At 44.5% G+C, this 19726-nt stretch overlaps 1 protein-coding gene across 3 annotated transcripts in view; it reads left to right on the plus strand.

Annotated features, from left to right (window-relative positions):
- PARP8 (poly(ADP-ribose) polymerase family member 8) overlaps positions 1-19726 on the plus strand; it is a 207817-nt gene that overhangs the window by 149376 nt on the left and 38715 nt on the right. For all 3 annotated transcript variants that reach the window (XM_084833190.1, XM_084833191.1, XM_084833192.1), the window contains 5 exons: positions 4386-4452; positions 5671-5796; positions 8545-9109; positions 13082-13135; positions 13238-13333. In XM_084833190.1, the coding sequence (XP_084689316.1) occupies positions 4386-4452; positions 5671-5796; positions 8545-9109; positions 13082-13135; positions 13238-13333 (908 nt within the window). The remainder of the gene's footprint in view (positions 1-4385; positions 4453-5670; positions 5797-8544; positions 9110-13081; positions 13136-13237; positions 13334-19726) is intronic.

The following is a 19726-nucleotide window of genomic DNA, read 5'->3' on the forward strand; positions in this document are numbered from 1 at the left end:
TAGGATAATATACTACATCATTCATTTTGTTGCACAGATACAGGAATCTCAAATACATCCTCATAAAAGTACAATAGTATTAGTCTATAGATCGAAGAGAAAGGGCTAGTTTTAATACTACCTTGCTTAACGTATCAGTCTTCCCAAGGTTCCATTCTTCTAAATCTTCTTTGATTCTGCCACTCCAATCTTCTGCTCTAGTTGTGTTAATGTTTTGCCACCTGCCCTTTACACTAATATAATGTGTAATATTTTTTTCCCCAATAGCAAGTCCCCAGTACTTTAAAAGCCATTGTTTGCCAACTTAGTACATCCTTGGTTTCCCTTTCATCTTCTCTTTATTTCTCTGCCCCTCTCACTTCTTCCTATTCATGGCTTTTTCTGTCTGTCATGGTTCTTCCTTTCTTTTTTGAAAAGACTCCTTAAGGCTTAAAGGCTCTTTGCCCCTTTTACATTAATTTTACTTTTGCCCCACTCCCAAGGAGTGGGGGGAGGTAACTGTCATGAACGTGTAACAGTATTTCTCCACGTCAGGTGCCCTGCTTTATAAATTATACTGTACTTTTTTCCATCCTCTCTGCTTCCTCCCGTCTCATTTCTCATCAACCTTAAGCCTTTGGGCAGTGTCTCTGTGAGTAGGAGAGGTTCTCTTTGTGGCCAATTAAGGCTTGCATAAGGTTCTGCAAAGTCCAGCATCAGACATATAATCACACAATCGTCACACAAAATAGTCACACAAAAAGTGCAGGCATTCCAGCTCAAATTTGTTAATTAAAAACAGCAAGAGACGGGGAACAACTATACCACTTCCATCTTTATATTCCTCCCTCTCCGGTTTTGTTTTTACACCCTGCCTAATTAAGAGTGCTGGAGAACCAAAAGCTTGCTCACTGTTTGGTGACATTTTTGTTGGTCCTGATAAAGATATTGCCCTACTTTGTATTTTGGATTATATCCAGTAGAGGAACAGAAACAAGAAATAGCAGAACATGCAGATCAACTTTTGCCTGCAGGAGTCAAAACATATGAGCTTGGCTTCCCAGCAAAGTCTCTAACTGTCTTTGCCACCAGTTCTATCCTCACCTCTTTTCCAAGCCCTGTGTAATTTCTAGAGGGCAAAAAAAGACAAAAGGACATTGCTGGTTTGCAGAAAGCTTTGGAGAAGGACAGAAAAATTGGGAGAAAATCTGACTGTTTCTCTCCTCCTCCAATACTTTATTTGTGTTTGTTTTTGCCTCTCTCTCCAGACATCTGGCAAGCTCGGAGAGCTGTGGGAAGACACTGAGTCTTTTGGAAAGGTTTGGAGAATGATAGAAACAGCAGGCATTTCTCCCGTTGTTTCTGTCCTCCCCCAAAGCTTCCTAAAAGTGAGAGAAGACCTTGCCTCTCCATCCAGCCTTCTAGGAAGCATGGAGAGCTGGAGGGAGAGACAGGGTCTCACCTCACCTCTTCAGGAGACAAGATTAGGATGGAAACAATGGGAGAAATCACAGCTGTTTCTTTTCTTATCTAAATGGTTGCACTGCCCTAAGTCTCTCTGGCCCAGAGGGCAAGGGAATTTGCCACTGGTGAATTGGCATTGTCGATGCCTGCCTTCCTGCCTGGATCAGGCTTTGCAAGAATGAATGCAGCCATAAGAATTCTGCAATTGTGGCAAGCTTCAAGCCAAAGTAGCAACCCTTGGTAGCGCTGCTGAGTTCAAAAGCACTTGAACCCTCTGGAATAAAAATGTAGGCTAAAGCATGTCCAGGGGTTTGGGGTCTGATAGAACTTATGGTTTGAAATGAAACTGCTGCTACACCTAATGGCACTTTGTAAAAAACGACAACAACAACACCCAATGAGTCCAATTCTACATTACATAAAGTACAAATCCATTCCTCCATCTGTTCCTTGGGCAATAATCAGCAATGACACATTTGCCATTTTCCTCTGCTTCTCTTTGAGCTCTCTTCGAAATCCAGTGTTTCTGTAAGGCTTTTGCTGGATTGCCAGAGCTTATCCTATCCTGCAATTTGCTTGGCAATTTTCTGTTTAGGCCTGATCACCACTACCCCAACCTCTAAAGGGCACATTTTACTCATGTTGAAAAATATTTTGTGATTGCCAACACATGGTGGAAGTTTCAGAAGGCTAGGCCTTGTAAGACTAGGCCTTTATAAGGCTGCAACCATCACATGAAAGAACAGTATAGCATAATGTTGTTGTTGTTGTTGTTCAGTTGTGTCCGACTCTTCATGACCCCATGGACCATAGCACACCAGGCCTTCCTGTCCTGCGCTCTCTCCTGGAGCGTGCTCAAGTTCATAGCATAATGTTAGTCATATTGTATTGGCCCCAAACTGTCCTCTTGCCAGTGCAATGGAATACAGATTTTATGGAACTTGGTTACTCTTACCTCACTGTCTCTGAGAATTTGTTGTGTATACCTAATACAGCATAGGTAGCATAGCATACGTCTAAGTAACTGTGTGAATTTTTCCCATCCTTTTTTTTTTTTCTGAACATGGAAATATTTTGCATATGGTCTGAATTCACAGACCCAGAGGGGGAAACATTCAGCCCCTAAGTATGGTATCCATGTAAAAGTTATGCCCCACTATTTCATCATGTTAAAATGGCAAAGACATAGAGCACAGGGTGGAACTATTGAAAAGTCATTCCCAGTTAAAGCCCTCTTACAGCCAGTTATCAGTTGGCTGTAAGAGGGATTTAACTGGGAACAAGTTTCCTATATGTGTGCACCTATGCATACATAATCTGCCCCATATACTGAGGCTCACCTGGTTCCACCCATATCCCAATGACGTTGCACAGTTTATTCCCATATAAGTGAATTACGGCTATTCAGTCTTATGGGGAAAATTAAAGTGCTGCTCTTTTCTGCTACAGATTGTGATCTCAGCTGCTCAAGGTTCTAGTCCAAGGATGAGGCAGGGGTGTGAGCTAGGCATGGATTTGGGTTCCAGTGAGACAACCTCAAGTAAGGCAAGGTTCTGGCTCTGATGAGGCAATGTCAAGCAAAGCACAGGTCAGGCTCCAACCAGGCAAGTCAGTGAAAATGGAGGTTAGATTCCGATAAGGCCAAGCACCATGGATAGTTCCACGTGAAGCTCCGGCTGAAGGAGCAGCCTCAAGTGTTGCTACAACAGCAAACTCAGACTGATCCTTAAACCAGGAGTAGGGAATGTGTGGCTGTCCAGATACTTTGACTGAAAACTTCCATCAACCCTAGCCAGTATAGCCAGTGGTGAGGATTGATGGGAGTTGTAGGTCAAAACCTCTGGAGGGCCACAAGTGGCCCATCCCTGCCTTCAACAGAGCTGCAGCTCCATCTGAGTGGCTAGCTCCAACTCTGGTGATCAAGGTTTCTTTACTTAAAGGGGTCTTGTCCCCCAAAGGTGGGGAGCTGGGACTTGGGATCATGACAGGTCCATGTTGTTATGGGATCAACACTGCCCCTCTCTCCCTGACTAGTGATGCTGCCAAAGTTCAGAATTGGGGAGTTCAAGGTATGAACTTCCCAATTTCAAACTGTCCAGACAAATTATGAGCTCAGCCTACCCCTCGCCACAGTTTGGGCCTAGTTTGCTGGGCTTTGACACCAGCACCACCCCTTCTCACCACCAGAGAAGCCCCTTCCCTTTCCTCCTGGTGGTGATGAGAAGGCTGGATGTCGCTTTGTGGGCACCAAGACCTCTAGGAACTGTAGTCCTTACTACATCCTGGTGCCCAGGCTGGTGTTGCTGCAGCATTCAAATGCCCAGTTAAAGCCACAGCAGCTTTCTTGTGGACTACCAGGTAGGTTTGGGCTAAAGGGAAGTTGTTGGGGGGACCTGCTAAGGGGTTGGGAGGCCTCCAGTATTCCTGATGGCAGTGTTGGAAGTGTGATGAGAATGAAATAAGCTAATTCAGATCCTACCTGAATGGAGTCCAAACTGGTACATTTTAAGCCAAGGTGGGCAAATTCTGGCCCTCCAGATATTTTGGCCTACAACTTCCATGAGACCTCAGCATTGACTGGGCTGGCTAGGGCTGATGGGAGTTGTAGTCCAAAATATCTGGAGGGCCACAAGCTGTCCACACTTCTTGTAAGCAATCCCATTCTGATTTGAGCCTGGGGGAAGATTACTGATGGCTATCCCTGATGCTGGATGGCAGAGACTCTGCCAGGCAGCAACGCCTGTAGCAACAACAGGGATCCCACAGGAAAGGTGCTATCCATGTATCTGGATGAAACTCAGGGGTGCAACCCAGGGGCCTTTTTCTGCTCTTTCGCACAATCTTGGGCACTTTGCTAGTCCATAATTTTCACCAGACATAATCGTGAGTTTTGAACTATGTGAATTTACCCATGTTTTTCAATAATATCTTCTATTCTACAGTGCCCACCGTTGATGTATTTCAGATCTCTACTAAAGAAAGATTTGGACTGGGGCATCAGCTGAAGAAGTGAGTTCCTGAAAAACTACATACTCTATTATGTGTGTGTGTTTATTCTTGTAAGCTATTGTTTCTGACAACAGTGTTAGGCCTGATGCAGTTGGAATTATTAACAACAGTGTCATAGGTACATGTTTTCTAACAACACCAAAGGAAGCTAGATCAAGATTTATCATGTATATTTCTTGATATAATCTATGTAACTAAAGTTGCCACATTTTTTTTCTTTTTACACTTCCCCTGCTTCTCTCAACAACATAATTAAGGATAGCCATCTCTATATGTTTATGTGTTTTGTCTGTAACAGACATCCAGTGAATGAAATCAAAAATAATTTGATGTTCCTTTTTTTCATTAAAAAAAAAAATGGATGGATCAATTAGGTGCAGCCCTAGTCTGATATGTCTACACAAATATGCTAGCCAAAGGAAACCTCCCATTTAGATGATTGTAATGTGCTCTATGTGGGACTGCCCTTGAAGAGCGTTTGGAAAGTGTAGCTAATGCCAAATGCAGTAGCCAGATTGCTTTCTGGTACATGCTTTGTTGACCATATTATACTGTTCTTGTGTCAGCTGCACTAGCTGCTTATCAGTTTCTGGGCCCAATTCAAGGTGTTGGTGCTTACCTATAAAGCCCTAAATGGCTTGGGGCCAGGATATCTGAAAGACCGCCTTCTCCTATATGAGTCAGCCTAAGATCTTCTTCAGATGCCCTTCTGTATGTCCCACCATCAAGAAAGGCTAGATTGGTGTGAATATGGCAGCACTCTGTCTCTGAACTCTGTGTCGAGGGACTGGCTCTCTCTTTGTTTTGTTCTGTATGTCCTTTTAGTGTTTAAAATGTATTACCTCTGTGCTCTGTTTTTTAAGATACTCTCATGCTCTTAATTCTGCTGTGGGTGATGTTTTAACATTTTAAAATTGTTTTTAACCTTTTAAGTTGTTTTAAATTTAATTGTAACTCACCTTCAGGGACCCATTTCCATTGATAGGTGACTCATACATTTATAAATAAATAAGATATAGAAATGTCCTAAAATTACTTCCCAAGATATTTGTTGGGCTTACTAAAAAAAACCTCATTGTGGTCATTGTAACATGCTTATCCTATGGGTTTAAAATACAATGGATGGATAATACTAGGTTACCACCGACAACAAAAGATTTGTCTCTATGTTTTTAACATTTTTTAAAATTTTTTTTAACAAATATTTTTACTTTGCAGAATCATGCAAACATTTGTTACACAGCAATGGAAAAATGGCAAAGAAAAATCAAACGGTACGCACAACAAAAAAATGTCAGAGAAGAAGGTGAAATCTCCCCTGCATATCTTTTCTACACTGCGCAGGTAGGAGGAAGCGATAAAAAAAGTATGATGGTATTCCATTAAAGTCTTTCAGCTTCTTTCTGGGTTCACTCAAATATTTCCACATGTTCTTTCAGTGCTGGGGTGGTGAGTCTTTTTTTCCATTGAGAGCCACATTCTCTCAGGGTTTATTTCTTGAGTGATTCATGCTAATGGCGGGCCAGAGCCAAACATGAGTGGGGCCACCCCTTTCTCCCTCTATGACTCTCTCTCTTCCTCCACACCCAGTGGGATGCTGAAGGAGGGACAGATCACTCTTGCCACAGATCTGAACTGATTGCTTGCAGAAGACTTTTGAAATTAGGTTGAGGGCCACAAGTTGCCTTCCCATTTCAACGTGTGAGGGGGTTGCAGAGTCATACTGGTGAGCTCACCCATTGCTGATGTATGCAACAGCCATGCCTCGCCCTACACATTTGGCAGCCATGTGAAAGGGCTCTATGTGCATACAAATTTACACATACATAGGGCTTCCCCATTCAAGAAGGAATCCTGGGCCAATTAGGGTTCCCAATTAGGGTAGAGGATCCCTTTGCGAATAGATCTGGACACGCGTACAGCTCAGTTGGTATGCTATATGGAAAATGGATGCCTTCACTAAATCAGATTTCAGTGTTTTACTGGAATAATTCACTGAAACTAGATATGTGATGGAGTGCCTATTGAGAAAAATTATACCATCTATTTTGTCAGGCTTTTTGCACAGTAAGTTCTTCAGATCCCCATTATGCAATCTCTTTTATTCGGCTTCCTGCATGGCCTTCACCAGTGCCTTGCGGAGATCTGTTAGCAGCACTGTAGAGCTGGTTGACATTATAGAGTGTGAAAATGCCAGTGTGATTTTCAGCTGCATCTGGTAAGAGGCCACTGTTAGAGATGCTGCTGACCTGCTTGATCAGTCCTATGGGAAAACTCACACAGCCATGAAATAACTATGAAGTTCTAACTCTGCAGGTAACACTTTCATATTTGAACAGAGATTATTTGCATGATCTGTGAACCATCTTTATTTATTGTCTGGTGAGTGACTTGGTTGTTTTTTAAGCATACTTTAAAAAGAAAAAAGGGGGGCTGCATCATTTAAGTGCCTACGTCTGAAAGGTATACTATCTGCCTCTGAATAGAATGGTTTCATTTGATTCAACTATCATGACTAATAGGGCCATTCACTGCTTCAGCCCGAAGCCCTATTAGTCATGAGCGGGCTGCTTCGGGTCACTTTGAGCCCCTTCCGAGGCGAAGCGGAGGGGGCACGAAGCAAACCGGAGCAGGTTGGGGGTTCTCTGAAGTGCTCGGTGCACTTCGGAGCTTCACCCCCCCCGGCCCAGCCCCCCCGGCATCTCCTGGTCCTTATTTGAGCCACCTTCTCTATTGCTGCCACAGCTGCCCACTACCGCTGCTGCCTTCTCCACCGTTGCTGCCTGCCACCATGCTGCTGCCTTGTCCACCGCATTGCTGCCTTGTCCACCGCCGCCCACTGCCACCGCCATCTCCTGAGGCCTGGATGTGCTGCGACTCATCTTCTTGCAGAGTGTTGCCATTTTTAAAATGAAAACCTCCTGGAAGTTCCAGGAAGTTGCCATTTTAAAAATGGTGACTCCCTACAAGAAGAGTCACTGTGTGTCCAGGCCTCAGGAGCTGTTGGTGGTGGGCCGCGACAGAGAAGGCAGTGGCAGTGGCGGCAATGGAGAAGGCAGCAGTGGTGGCAAAGGAGGCAGTGGTGGGTGGCGGTGAGGAAAACATGGTGGAGAAGGCGGCAGTGGTGTGGCAACAGAGAAGGCAACAGCTGTGGCAGAGGAGGAGGAGGAGGCAGCCCAGGTAAGGTCTGGGGGGTTGTGCTGGGGCCTTAGGGGGGGACCCAAAGCAGGGTTCGGTATCCGAATCCCACTTTGAGTTTGGAGTCGGGTCGAGGGGGGCCTAATATGCCCGAGCCAAATCAGGCGAAGCGGCTTCCAAGTCGGATCAGGGGGTCTCTGCAAAGCCCTAATGACTAATAGCCATTGATGGAACAATCATCCATGAAGTTGTCATCCCTTTCTGAAAGCTCTGTAAGCTAGGAGCCATTACCACATCCTATGAAAGTGACTTTCACATATTAGTCATGCATTGTGTAGTAAAGTGTTTTCTTTTATCTGTCTTGCACCTGCATCTAAGACCAAAGGTTCTTCAATTATATCCTTGAAGTGTGATGCCACTGACTGAATTTGGAATCTTCCTTCCTTCCTTTTGTATTAACATTTATATACCACCTTATTTGCTAAAAAACCATCAAGGCACTGTACAGGAATTGAAAATAATAAAATTTTAACATAGTAACAGAAATTAATGAAAACGCGAGAACATTAAAAACCATAAAACACTACGTGCATAATTTAGATGGCTAAATTCAAAAGATGTGTCTTCACACCCTTTCTAAAAGCCAAGGGAGTGGGGGCCGATCGTAGTTCTTGAGGGACGCATTCCACAGTCTGAGAGCAACACAGGGAAAGTCCTTTCACATGTGCCCAGCAAATGGACCTCTCCTGCAGATCTTAAAAAACGGACAGGTTCATAATGCGTATATGTTGACAGTTTGTTGACTCTCTATCAAACATGAGAACAGAAAGAAAGGGTTCATTTCCAGGACACAGAGAGGGGCAACACTTTGGACCTGGACAAAATCATTTTTCTTTTGGCATTTCCCAAGGAAAGCTATGCTGCAGTTAACCTTTCTCTCTATTTGGTTTTAAGGTCGCCAAGTTATCCTCCACCAGGCTGTGGGAAAAACAAATCGAAACTGAAACCCGAACAAGATGGCATCTCAAAAACCCACAAGTTATTGAGAAGGACTTGTTCCAGCACAGTTAAAGCTGAGAATGCGTGTGTCACAAAGTCTCACCGAACATTTGGTCGCTCATTGTCTAGCGATCCCAGGGCTGAACATGCCATGGCCATTAAATCGCACAAACTGTTGAACCACTCTTGCTCAGCAGCCATCAAGCAGGATGAGTGCATCACTTTAAAGCCCCATAAGCTGCTGAGTAGACCATGCTCTGGGGATATGCGGTGTGAGCACAACAGTACTTTGAAGCCCCACAAACTTTTAAGCAGGTCTTATTCCAGTAACCTTAGGATGGATGAATTAGACGGGCTGAAGAACCACAAGTTACTCAGCAAGACTTACTCCAGTGCTCCCAAGTCATCTAAAATGGAGCTTTTCAAAGAACCCACCATAGCAGAGGGCAGGAGGCTCTCTCTTACCTCAGGGCTTATTGGTATCTTGACACCATCTTCATCATCACCATCACAATCCACTGTGCGTAACCAGTTTTGTTCTGTGGGCTTTCTTTTCTCTTCCCACATATTTCTGAAACAGTTAAACATACGATACGTACGGAAGTGGAAACAGAGTTTCAGTAAAGTGCTTTGTACCTTTTTTTTTGCACACTGGCGTGGTGTCCCATCACCCATATTTTAGCCCCCAGAGTATATTCTAATGTCAGTGGAACTTTTCCAGTTTAACTAAATTATTGGCTGCAGCCTTAGAAGGCAGTTCAGCTTCCACTTACACTGGTGAACCTTACAGACTTGAATTGTCCTCTTATTCTTGACCAATGTGTTGCATGATATTTGGGGACATGATCTGAAAAAGGTTTTTTGTGTGAAATTAAAGAATGTGCTTTGGGATTTTTGCAGAATACGGCAATCGTTCACTGCTGTACTATGCACCAGTCCTGGATAGGTGGAGATTTCTGCAGGAAATTATTGTCTGTATAGTATATACATTATCAGTGTCAGGAAAATAACACGAGTATATATGATGCTTAACACATTTTGATACTTCATTGTTGTTTATAGTATAACCAGGCTTCCTCTTCTATCAGACATTACAGCCTTTCTCCCAAAGTGCATTCTGGGGATATCTCCCAAGGAAATATAGATTGATATCTAAGGAATGCCACAAAGCATTATGGGAAATCTTTAATAATAAGATGGCACAATCTGTTTTTCAACAATGAGTAGGAAAATTATCATGAAAGAAGCTCTACCATGATTTTTATTTTGATAACACTGAGTACCTGTACAGACATTGAAAAGCTTCATCATGTAATGAGCCATTATTTGCTCTGGGGTCATAGTGTGAAGAGATCATAAGGTGTGATGTGGGCCATCCATAGATAGAGGTGATATTGGCACAGGTACCCTAATATAACTCCTGTTCTTTAACAGGTTGAAAAATATGTTGCCATGTTTTTGGAATTGTAGCTGAGCAAGGAATTGAACCCAGATCTTCATGATCCCAGTTGGGTTGGATTGCAAGTCCCATCATCCCCAGTCAGCATTGGCCATGCTGAGTCAATGAATTATGGCAGTTGGAGTCCAACAAATTTAGAGTGTACCAGGTTGGGGATGGCTGCACTATCCACTACACCATATTGGTTTTCTTGCTGCTGCAAATTAAAGGGTCAACTGTGGTCATTTTTTTTTAATGACACTGTTTTAAATTATGGTTTAATCTTTGGAGATGGGATCTAGTGTAGAATACAGGATCTCAAGCCCCAGGAAGAGGGCTTCTCTACAGGGGCACATTAGTACTGGGATTGGGATTCCAGTAGTTTTCTGGGCACAATTCCAAGTCCTGGTGTTAACTTAGCAATCCAAAATAACTTTGGCCTGACATACTTAGAGAAATGTCTCCTCCAATTTGTGTCCTGGGATAACCTGTCATACCAACTGTGATCTCAGTGATTGCGCTCAGTTATTATTCTATCTTTGAATGAAGTTTCAATAGCAAGATGGTGTAGAGCAGCGATGGGAATGTGTGTTCCTTCAGATGTTGTTGGACTGCAAATTACCACCAGCCCTATGCAGCATGGACACTGAACAGGGATGATGGGAGTTGTAGTCCAACAACATTTGGAAGGGCACAGGTTCTCAATCCCTGCTTTACATAGTCTCCATGTGCCTGTTTCAAACAGATAAATGTGCACATACTTTGTGCAAGCGTTGGCACATGCTTGTAATGGTAGTAGTGGCATTTGTTGTTGAGTTCCACGTGCAGCTTTCTGAATCCTGGCTTTCATCTCTGCTCTGGATGTAAAGAGGTGGTTAGGGTCATTCGCTTATTGCTATAATTGTGAAATTGGTGCAGGGATGGGGAGTGACAGTTAAACAGGTAAGAATATAAAGCGTTGTCTTATAATGGGTCAAGACACTGGTACATCTCACCCAGTATAGTTTTATGCTGGATGGAGCAGCATTCCAAAAGAGATTTGAAGCAAAGCAAAAATCTTTAGCAGAACAGCTATCTTAGATCCATTAACTCAGGGTTGGGGAATGGTGGCCCCCCAGTTGTTGTTGGACTACAATTCCCATCAACCTCATCCAGCACGCCAATGGTCAGGGATGGTGGAGTGGTAGTCTGGAGTGCCACAAGTTTCCTACCTCCTGTTTTAACTGGAGGTGGCAAGGATTGAACAAGGGACTTTATGCATTCCATGCGTGCTCTCTATCACAGTGCAGTTCAGCAGCAGCTGTTAATACAGTACCTTTTCTGATCCTCTGTATCAATATGAAAACTGATGCAGGAAACCCAGCCCCAATCAGCAGTGGCGTTATGTCTCACTTGGGGTTTGGCTATGTAAGTATATAGAAGCACTGTTTTACAAGAAGAGATTGTGCTTGTTTTTGTTTTTTAAGTTATTTCTTAAAAGAACAATGTTCATTTATCTTTTCTAGAATGTAGAATTGTATTTAGGGTTGGATGCACTACTTTCAGGGACTGGTTTTCTTTTTAAAAATCAAGTAAAAAACCAATGAAATAGCAGGTGGAAGTACTTCTTTCCATAGCACATCGTTCAACTGGAATTTGCTGCCACAAGATGTAGTGAAGGCCGCCAATTTAGACAGCTTTAAAAGGGGATTAAATATATTAATTGGGGGAGGGGAGTTGAGCCTATTAGGGGCTACTAGTCAAGATGGCTATATACTACTTACAGTATCAAAGGCAGTATGCCACTGGTCACCAGTCACTGGGGAACACGAGCATCCTATTGCACTCAGGTCATGTTGTGGACTTTCCATGGACATCTGGTTGGCCACTGTGGGAACAGAATGCTGGACCAGATTGGCCTTTGGTTTAATCAAGGGATTGTGTGAGAGTCTGCAGGGTGGTGGTGGAGTCCAACGGATTCCCCCATGCCCCCACTCCAGGAACCCATTCGCTGAACTGCGGGGCACTCAAGGACCTGCTTGGCGAGCACCCTGTGGCTCAGTGAGCACCCAGCAGCTGCCCGTCCTCCCTAGCAAGCCACCATTGTGCACAACAATGGCGGCTCGGGCGCTTCCGCATAGGTAATGTTGCATAATGGGTGGCCGTAAAGGGCCCATTAACGCAACGTTAATGCAACAAAGATGATCAGGGGACTGGAAACAAAGCCCTCTGAAGAGAGACTGAAAGAACTGGGCATGTTGAACCTTGAGAAGAGAAGACTGAGGGGAAGTATGATAGCGTTCTTCAAGTACTTGAAAGGTGGTCACAGAGAGGAAGGCCAGCATCTCTTCTCAATCATCCCAGAGTGCAGGACACGGAATCATGGGCTCAAGTTCCAGGAAGCCAGATTCCGGCTGAACATCAGGAAAAATTTCCTGACTGTTACAGCAATACGACAATGGAACCCATTACCTAGGGAGGTAGTGGACTCTCCCACACTGGAGGCGTTCAAGATGAGGCTGGACAGCCATCTGTGAGGGATGCTCCGACTTGGATTCCTGCATTGAGCAGGGGGTTGGACTCGATGGCCTTGTAGGCCCCTTCCAACCCTACTATACTATGATTCCCAGCATGAATGACTGTAATGTTGCATAAATGGGCCCTTTACAGCTGCCAATTATGCAACATCACCTACCTGGAAGTGCCGAAGCCACCACTGCTGTGCACAGTGGTGGCTTACTAGGGAGGATGGGCAGCCCCGCAGCTTCATCGGGCAGTCACCAGGCTGCAATGAAGCTCACTCAGTGCCGCAAGCAGGGGCGGGTGGCAGCAGTGGCTCGGCGAGCACCTGATGAAGCCAGGTGTGGGTGAGTGTGTCCATCCCTTGCTAATCCAACATGGCTCCTCTTACATTCTCTTGAATCCAGAGAACTAAATAGCATTCCAGATTTAAGCAACTTGGCAAATTCATGGTTTGTATTAAAGCTAATGAATCTCCAATTTTTGATGATAATAATTCCAACTGCCTCACTCATCCTGAAGCTATCTCTACTTTCTTTTTCTTTTTTTAAACAGCCAACGTATGGTGCAAAATCTGTTCCGATCAGAGACCACGGCTTTCTTGTGCAGGTAGGACAGAATGCTGAATCTGTTTCAGAAACCTGGAGGAGATTGAGCTACTTGTTAATTATTTTAAGCAGATTGTATTATTCTCTTTTCCATTGTTCTCAGACAATTGAGTTTGCCGAGCAGCGGATACCAGTACTGAACGAATATTGTGTGGTTTGTGATGAACCACATGTGTTCCAGAATGGGCCCATGCTGAGGGTAAGTGAATGACCTTGGAACTAAACCATGTTGTGTGTTTGCTCTTTAAGTAAGTGTGCAGTAGAATCATAGAATTTGAAGGGACCTTGGCGGTCATCTAATCCAACCACTTGCTCAATGTAGCATCTGGAATGCAAGCATCTACAGCATCTCTGGGAGGTGCCCATCCAGCCTCTGCTTAAAGACCTTCAGTGAAGAGAGACCAGCATCTTCTGAGGCAGTCTGTTCTGGGCCAGCCCTACCATAAGGCAGTGTGAGGCACTTGCCTCAGGCAGCAGATGTTGGGAGACAGCAGCAAGATGTTGGAAGAGAGAGCTGCATGTTATGTAGCCTGCCCAGCACCCGATAAAATAGCCTGCTGCCTTCAGGGGTAATGGAGGATGCTGTCCCATTGCCAGTCAGCTTTTGTATATGGAATGGAAGCGGGCACCGTCTTGTTCTTTGTCTCAGGCAACAAAATGTCTTGAGCCGGCCCTGAGTCAGTTCCACTGCCAAATAGCTCTTACCATGAGGACATTTCTCCTAATGTTTAGCCAACATCCCTTCCTTGCAATTTCCATGTGTTCATTCTAGTCCTGCCCTCTGGAGCAACAGAGAACAAGTCTGTTCCATGTTCTGTGTGACAGCCTTTCAGATATTTGGAAACTGCTGTTGTGTTTCTCCTTAATCTTGTCTTCTACAGGCTAAATATATCCAGCTCTTTCATAAGACATGGTCAAGTATAGCTCTGTGGCAGATAGTTGATAAAGAGTGTTTCTAGCCCTGCATGGTTTGGGATGGGTGTACCATGGACAGCTCCTCTCCTGATAGAATATGTGTCTCTACAGAATCCTTGTTCAGTATTCAGTGGGTTAAACTGATGGAAGCCTATGGCTTTCCCTGGGCTGTAACTGCTGCTGGGTTTTACTTGGTTTTACATGGTACTTTTAAACTTCTGAAAGTTTTTTATTATGTATTTTATGGTTTTAATTGTTGTGAGCTGCCCAGAGAGACTCAGCTATTGGTCAGTATAGAAATACAATAGATGGATGGGTGGGCAGGCAGGCAGGCAGGGTTTAGGGTATTTATTTAAAATTATTTTTACACCACCTTTAAGGGCATAAAAATCAAGGCAGCATACAAGATAATTGTTTAGCTCTTTCCCTATGTGTTCTAAGAGCTTCATTTACATTTTCCTCAATGATCCTCACAACAGCCCTATAAGATACACAAATACTTCATCTCCATATTATAGATGATCTGAAGCTGAGAAAATGTCGGCTTGTCTAATTCACTGACCCAGTGAGTTAAGTTCTTTGGCCCTGCCAGTGTGCTCTGGTGTGGCCAGTTGCTCTTAAAACAAATAGCTACGTAGCCAAATCCTACCTTCCCAAATTTGGGACTAACACAGTAACTACGCCTATAAGTCAGTGCAACTGCAAAGTTGGAGGGAAAAATGATATATTCATTTTGAAATGAAGAGAGTCAGAAAAATGATCAGCTAAGAGTTCTTGCACATGCTAGCCATCACTGCCCAGATCCATGTTTGTGCAAAAGAGGCCTCCATGCAGGGGCCGTGTGGCACACCTGCACAACATGAACCATCCCAGCCATGGCAGCAAGTGCACAGACCCTGTTTAATTTTGGGTGCCAATCAGTGGTCATGGGAGAGAATAGAGGAGTGCACACAAATGAAGTTGAAATAATATGCCGAGGAGGTCATGGACCCATGAGCGCTAGCCTTGTCCACTGTTAAAACTGGGTGCCATGTCCCCTGATGACCATACAGAGAACTCCAGTATCGGAGGCAGTATACCTCTGCATAGCAGTTGCTGGGGAACATGGGCAGGAGGGTGTTTTTGCACTTACATCCTACTTGTGAGCTTCCCACAAGGCAGTTGGTTTGCTACTATGTGAACAGAAGGCTGGACTAGATGGACCATTAGTCTGATTCAACATGGCCCTTCTTATGCTCTTAACTCATTCTCACAAATCTCCGGTGGATGTTCATCAGGGGAGGGAGGAGATGATACATGGTTCCAGCATTGCATGGAGCTAGTTTGCACAGCCGTGAGAACCCATCCATGTTGAATGCATGGAGGGGTTCATGTGAATCCCCCTAATACCACTGCACACCACCATATGGTCTGCACCAGTGTTGGGTAACTTGTCCCCCTCTAGATGTCATTGAACCCTCCCCATTGACTATGTTGGCTCAGGGTGCTGGGAGTTGCAGTCCAACAGCATCCAAAGGGCCACAGGTTGCCCACCCCGGTCTACACCAACACCACATGGACTCAGCCAATGATTGCAAGTAGAAGGTTCACGGGGCCTCTCCATTCCTTGACCTCCAGTCAGCAGTAGGGGTCAGTAATATTGGCATGCCCCTCCACACAGGCTGCTGTGGCCTTCTGCTCTCCAGTCAGCTAGAGGAAATTCAAGTGTAGGCTTAAGACCATTGAATGGCCATGAGGTGAAAGGATTCCCTAGGTGGAACATTGCATGGGGAAAAGGAGTGCTGAAGCATTTGGCACACACAGACGATAACAGCAGTGTGTTTTGAGCTTGATATCCAGAGTGACTTTCTCACTGCGACAGCTTTGCTCTCACCTCCCCCCCCCCCCACTGCTTCCATCTCTAGTCGAGCAAGAGTTTCTGGGATATTTTCATTTCATTTGTGCCCATTAGGCATGCCTCTTTGAGGGGAACCTCAGGGAGGCTGGATTTCTCATTCAGCTTCTTGGCACATAGCAGAGAGCGTGGTTGTTGCCACTGCTGCTGCCTTCTCCCTTTAGATAAACAGCTTCAAAGGAATCCCAGAATAACAATGAAGAAGATTAGGAATTGAAGACGAGACAATCCACAGCTGGACCCAAGCAAGCAAAGAAACAAGCAAACAATGGTGTGTGTGTGTGTGGGGGGGCTCACTGCACCTTAAAAAAAAAAAAAGACGTAGCAGATTCGAGCTTGGCCATTTTTAATATATATATTTTGTAGAAATGAGGCCAAGGCATGTCATTTGACCTTTCAAAAAGAGAAAAGTCAAGTTTTGGCATGAATTAAATTAAACAATAGAACCAGGTGGAGTTTCCTCTGGATAAGCTGGTTGGGCACACACCAGTCCTGTCCCCCCCCCCCGTCCCCCCATCCCCCATACACACAGGCCACAACTAGTCCCAGGAGTGCATTTGTGATCCCTGCCCTACATTGCAACCTCTGCAAAGAGAAGAGAATGGACAGAGGCACCAAGAATGCCTACTAGAGATATGCGCTGTGGGTGGAGAGGAATCATTTGTTCTTCCATTTTTCAGATTGCAGTTGATTTTCACCATTTCTGCCTTTCATAAAACTTTCATTCGTATTTTGTTCATTCAGATCTAATCCATCCATTTTTCGGATTTCATTTATGGATTACCTGGTGGGTGGCCAGCTTTATAGAATTCTGGATCAAGGGTGACATCCCCACAGAGATAATCTTGCAGGGCCACATGCCAGCAGTGAGTGGGGCCAGTATCAACCCTTCCCCTCTGTGGATTATCACCACCCCACATTATTTATCTTTTTCTGTCTTGACAAACGCAGGGGAGAGATTGAGAGAGAACAAGAGCAGTGTAGGGTGTGGATGATCTTACACTGAGTTCATCACCACCTCACACTCTCATACACACTCATTCTCTCTGTCACTCTCTCTCCCTTTCTCTTTTTCTCTCCCGTGTGCATGCGCATGCGCACACACACCCTACACCTCTGCATCTTTCCAGTCTCTGGCTTCTTGGGGCTCTTGTCTCCCTTGCTGGCTGGCTTGAGCAGCTCCTAAAGGCTGCCTCTAATCCCCAGAACTCTTCATCTGCTCCTTCCCTCTGTGCATTAAATGGCCTTGCACCCTCTGGCGCACATTGGCTGACCCTGCCCTCTCCTTTCTGTCCTGGCTATGGCTATTGGTTTCTCAGCTGAGCAGACATCTGGCTCAAGGAGGAGTTGCTGTCTTGGGCAGTTGGAGGCAAATTTGGAGACATGGGGGCAGATAGCCTGGGGCATAGTTCTGGCAGTCCCTCATTACCTTTGCCCATCACTCTGTATGCTTCATCGAGGATGCCCAAATCCTGCACCAAGCTGAATTCTTCAGCCGGTGAAGGTTTCCCCCCCTTTCCCTCTGGCATTTGAGATATTCCCAGGCATTGCCCATTTTCAAGACAGATGTTTTAAAAGCTTGTATTGTATTTTTTTTAAAATTCTATTTAGGATACAACACTAAATTCTGCATCCAACATCCGTTCCTGCTTGCAGAGCTCACACCACATGGTATTTATTCCTGAAGACAGAAACAGAGATCTGTCTTCAGGGATAAATTACCTCAAGATGTAGTGATGGCTACTAACTTGGACGGCTTTAGAAGGGGATCAGACAAATTCCTGGAGGATAAGGCTATCAATGGTGACTAGTCCTGATGGCTATATGCTGCCTCCAGTGTTGGACACAGTATTCCTCTGTATACCACTTGCTGGGGTACATGAACGGAAAGGTGCTATTGCACTCATATCCTACTTGTGGGCTTTCCACAGACAGCAACTTGGCCACAGTATAAACAGAATGCTGGACTGGTCAAGCCTTTGTTCTAATCCAGCAGGGCTCTTCTTATGTTCTTCTTATAGTAGAGAATGTGTTGCTCCACCTTGATTCTATGCCCCAAAGCAAATATCATCTCTTTAAAATCAAAGAGTTCCATGCACTTAAGCCCCATTGTTTTCAGTAGGCATCAACACAATTCACTCTCTGTTTGATAGCGAGTTATTTATCTATTTATTTGCAACATTTTAACCTCACTTTTCGGCCCAAAAAGGCTCTCAGAGCAGTTTACATCAATTAATAATAAGACAGTCCCTGCCCTCAGGCACAGAATCGAAAAGACACAGCAAAAAAGGAAAAGGGATTGGGAGGGAGGAGGAAAAAAAGCAAAACTCGACACCAGTTCTGAGTTTCAAAGTTCTTATAGGTGTTCTTTTTGGTAGAGGAGGGTGGAACAAGCTCCCTGTAGCTGTTCCTTTTCTGATCCATGTATGGGGCTAGGTTGGTCTCCCCTCTTGCCATAATGTTCTTCCTGGGAGGAAGTGGGTTCAGCCTCCCTGTGGCCTTTGGTTCTTTAGATTGTAAGATCCTCAGGATAGACACCAATTTTTCTTACATGACTCTGTAAAGCAGGGATCTCTTGTGGGCGCCGTGGCCCCCATGGGCACCTCCAAAGGTGCCTGTGAAGGGGTCCCCAACATGGTGTCCACGGGCACCCAAATATTGTAAATGTTATTTTTATTTTTTTCTGGTTCTTTAATCTATGTACATGGATTTGTATGAAATGCATACAGCTTTCTAGCAATTATACATAGGCTTCAACAAAAGTGGACCACTATCCATTTGAAGGTAGGGTCTATATGCTACCCATTCAAATATTGAAAGCATTTTTTAGCTGTCGAAAGGGTGCCAAGATTCCATTTATGCTGACCAATCGTTAATTTCCATGAAGCAGGTAAATCGTTTAGAAGAGTGTGTACATCAGGGAATATTAAAGACTGTTTCAGTACAAAATTTATCTGTGAAATAACCTCCCCACAAAAGAAGCAACAATGTTTTTGGACATTGCCAAAACATATATTTTAAAAAAGCACTCACTTTATTGCACTTCCAGCAATTAGGTGAATTAGACAAACTCTTCCTAAAGAGACTTTGCAATGGCCAGTACACATGGAACAAAAGTTTTTGCTGAATAAGACTCAGCCCAAGATCCATAGACGCGAGAGGTAGATGCCAAAGCAACCATCCACTGATTCAGCATTTTGTGGTGATGACCACAGCAGCTTCTCAAATTCCCAAATGTGCCCAGGGGTCCAAAAAGGTTGGGGACCCCTATTGTAAAGCAACGTGTACACTGGCACGTATTTAATTATATGAATAATTAAAGAATAAGCATGCTTGGTTTACAGCCTTCATATTCTAGGAAAGAGCTCCCTTAAGAATGCCACAGTTTGAACATAGGAGGCTTTATACTGGAAACAGACTGTTCGTCCCTTTAGCCCACTACTGTTTACTCTGACTGGCAACAGCTCCCTGGTATGTTGGGCAGAGGTCTCTCTCCTTGCTTACTACCTGCAGTCCGTTCAGCAGAGATGCCAGACATTGAATGTGGGGAAGTGTGTTCTACATCTGCAGTACACCAGGGGAGGGCAGACTTCAGGCTTGTGAGACCTACTTTGTTTTTTACTAGAACCCAAGGTCCACTCATCAGAGTGGAGGGTGGGCAGTGGAGTCAATTACCTACTGCACTCCATGAACCAGACATTGGGCCTGTTCACACATCACGTCAAGCCACCGTGGGTTAATTCACCCACGGGGCCTCCATGCTGTACGTCAGCTGCCATTTTG

The sequence above is a fragment of the Heloderma suspectum genome, chromosome 2, assembly GCF_057233095.1.
Source record: "Heloderma suspectum isolate Gila_16-S chromosome 2, 16-S_ref, whole genome shotgun sequence".
Lineage (NCBI taxonomy): Eukaryota > Metazoa > Chordata > Lepidosauria > Squamata > Helodermatidae > Heloderma > Heloderma suspectum.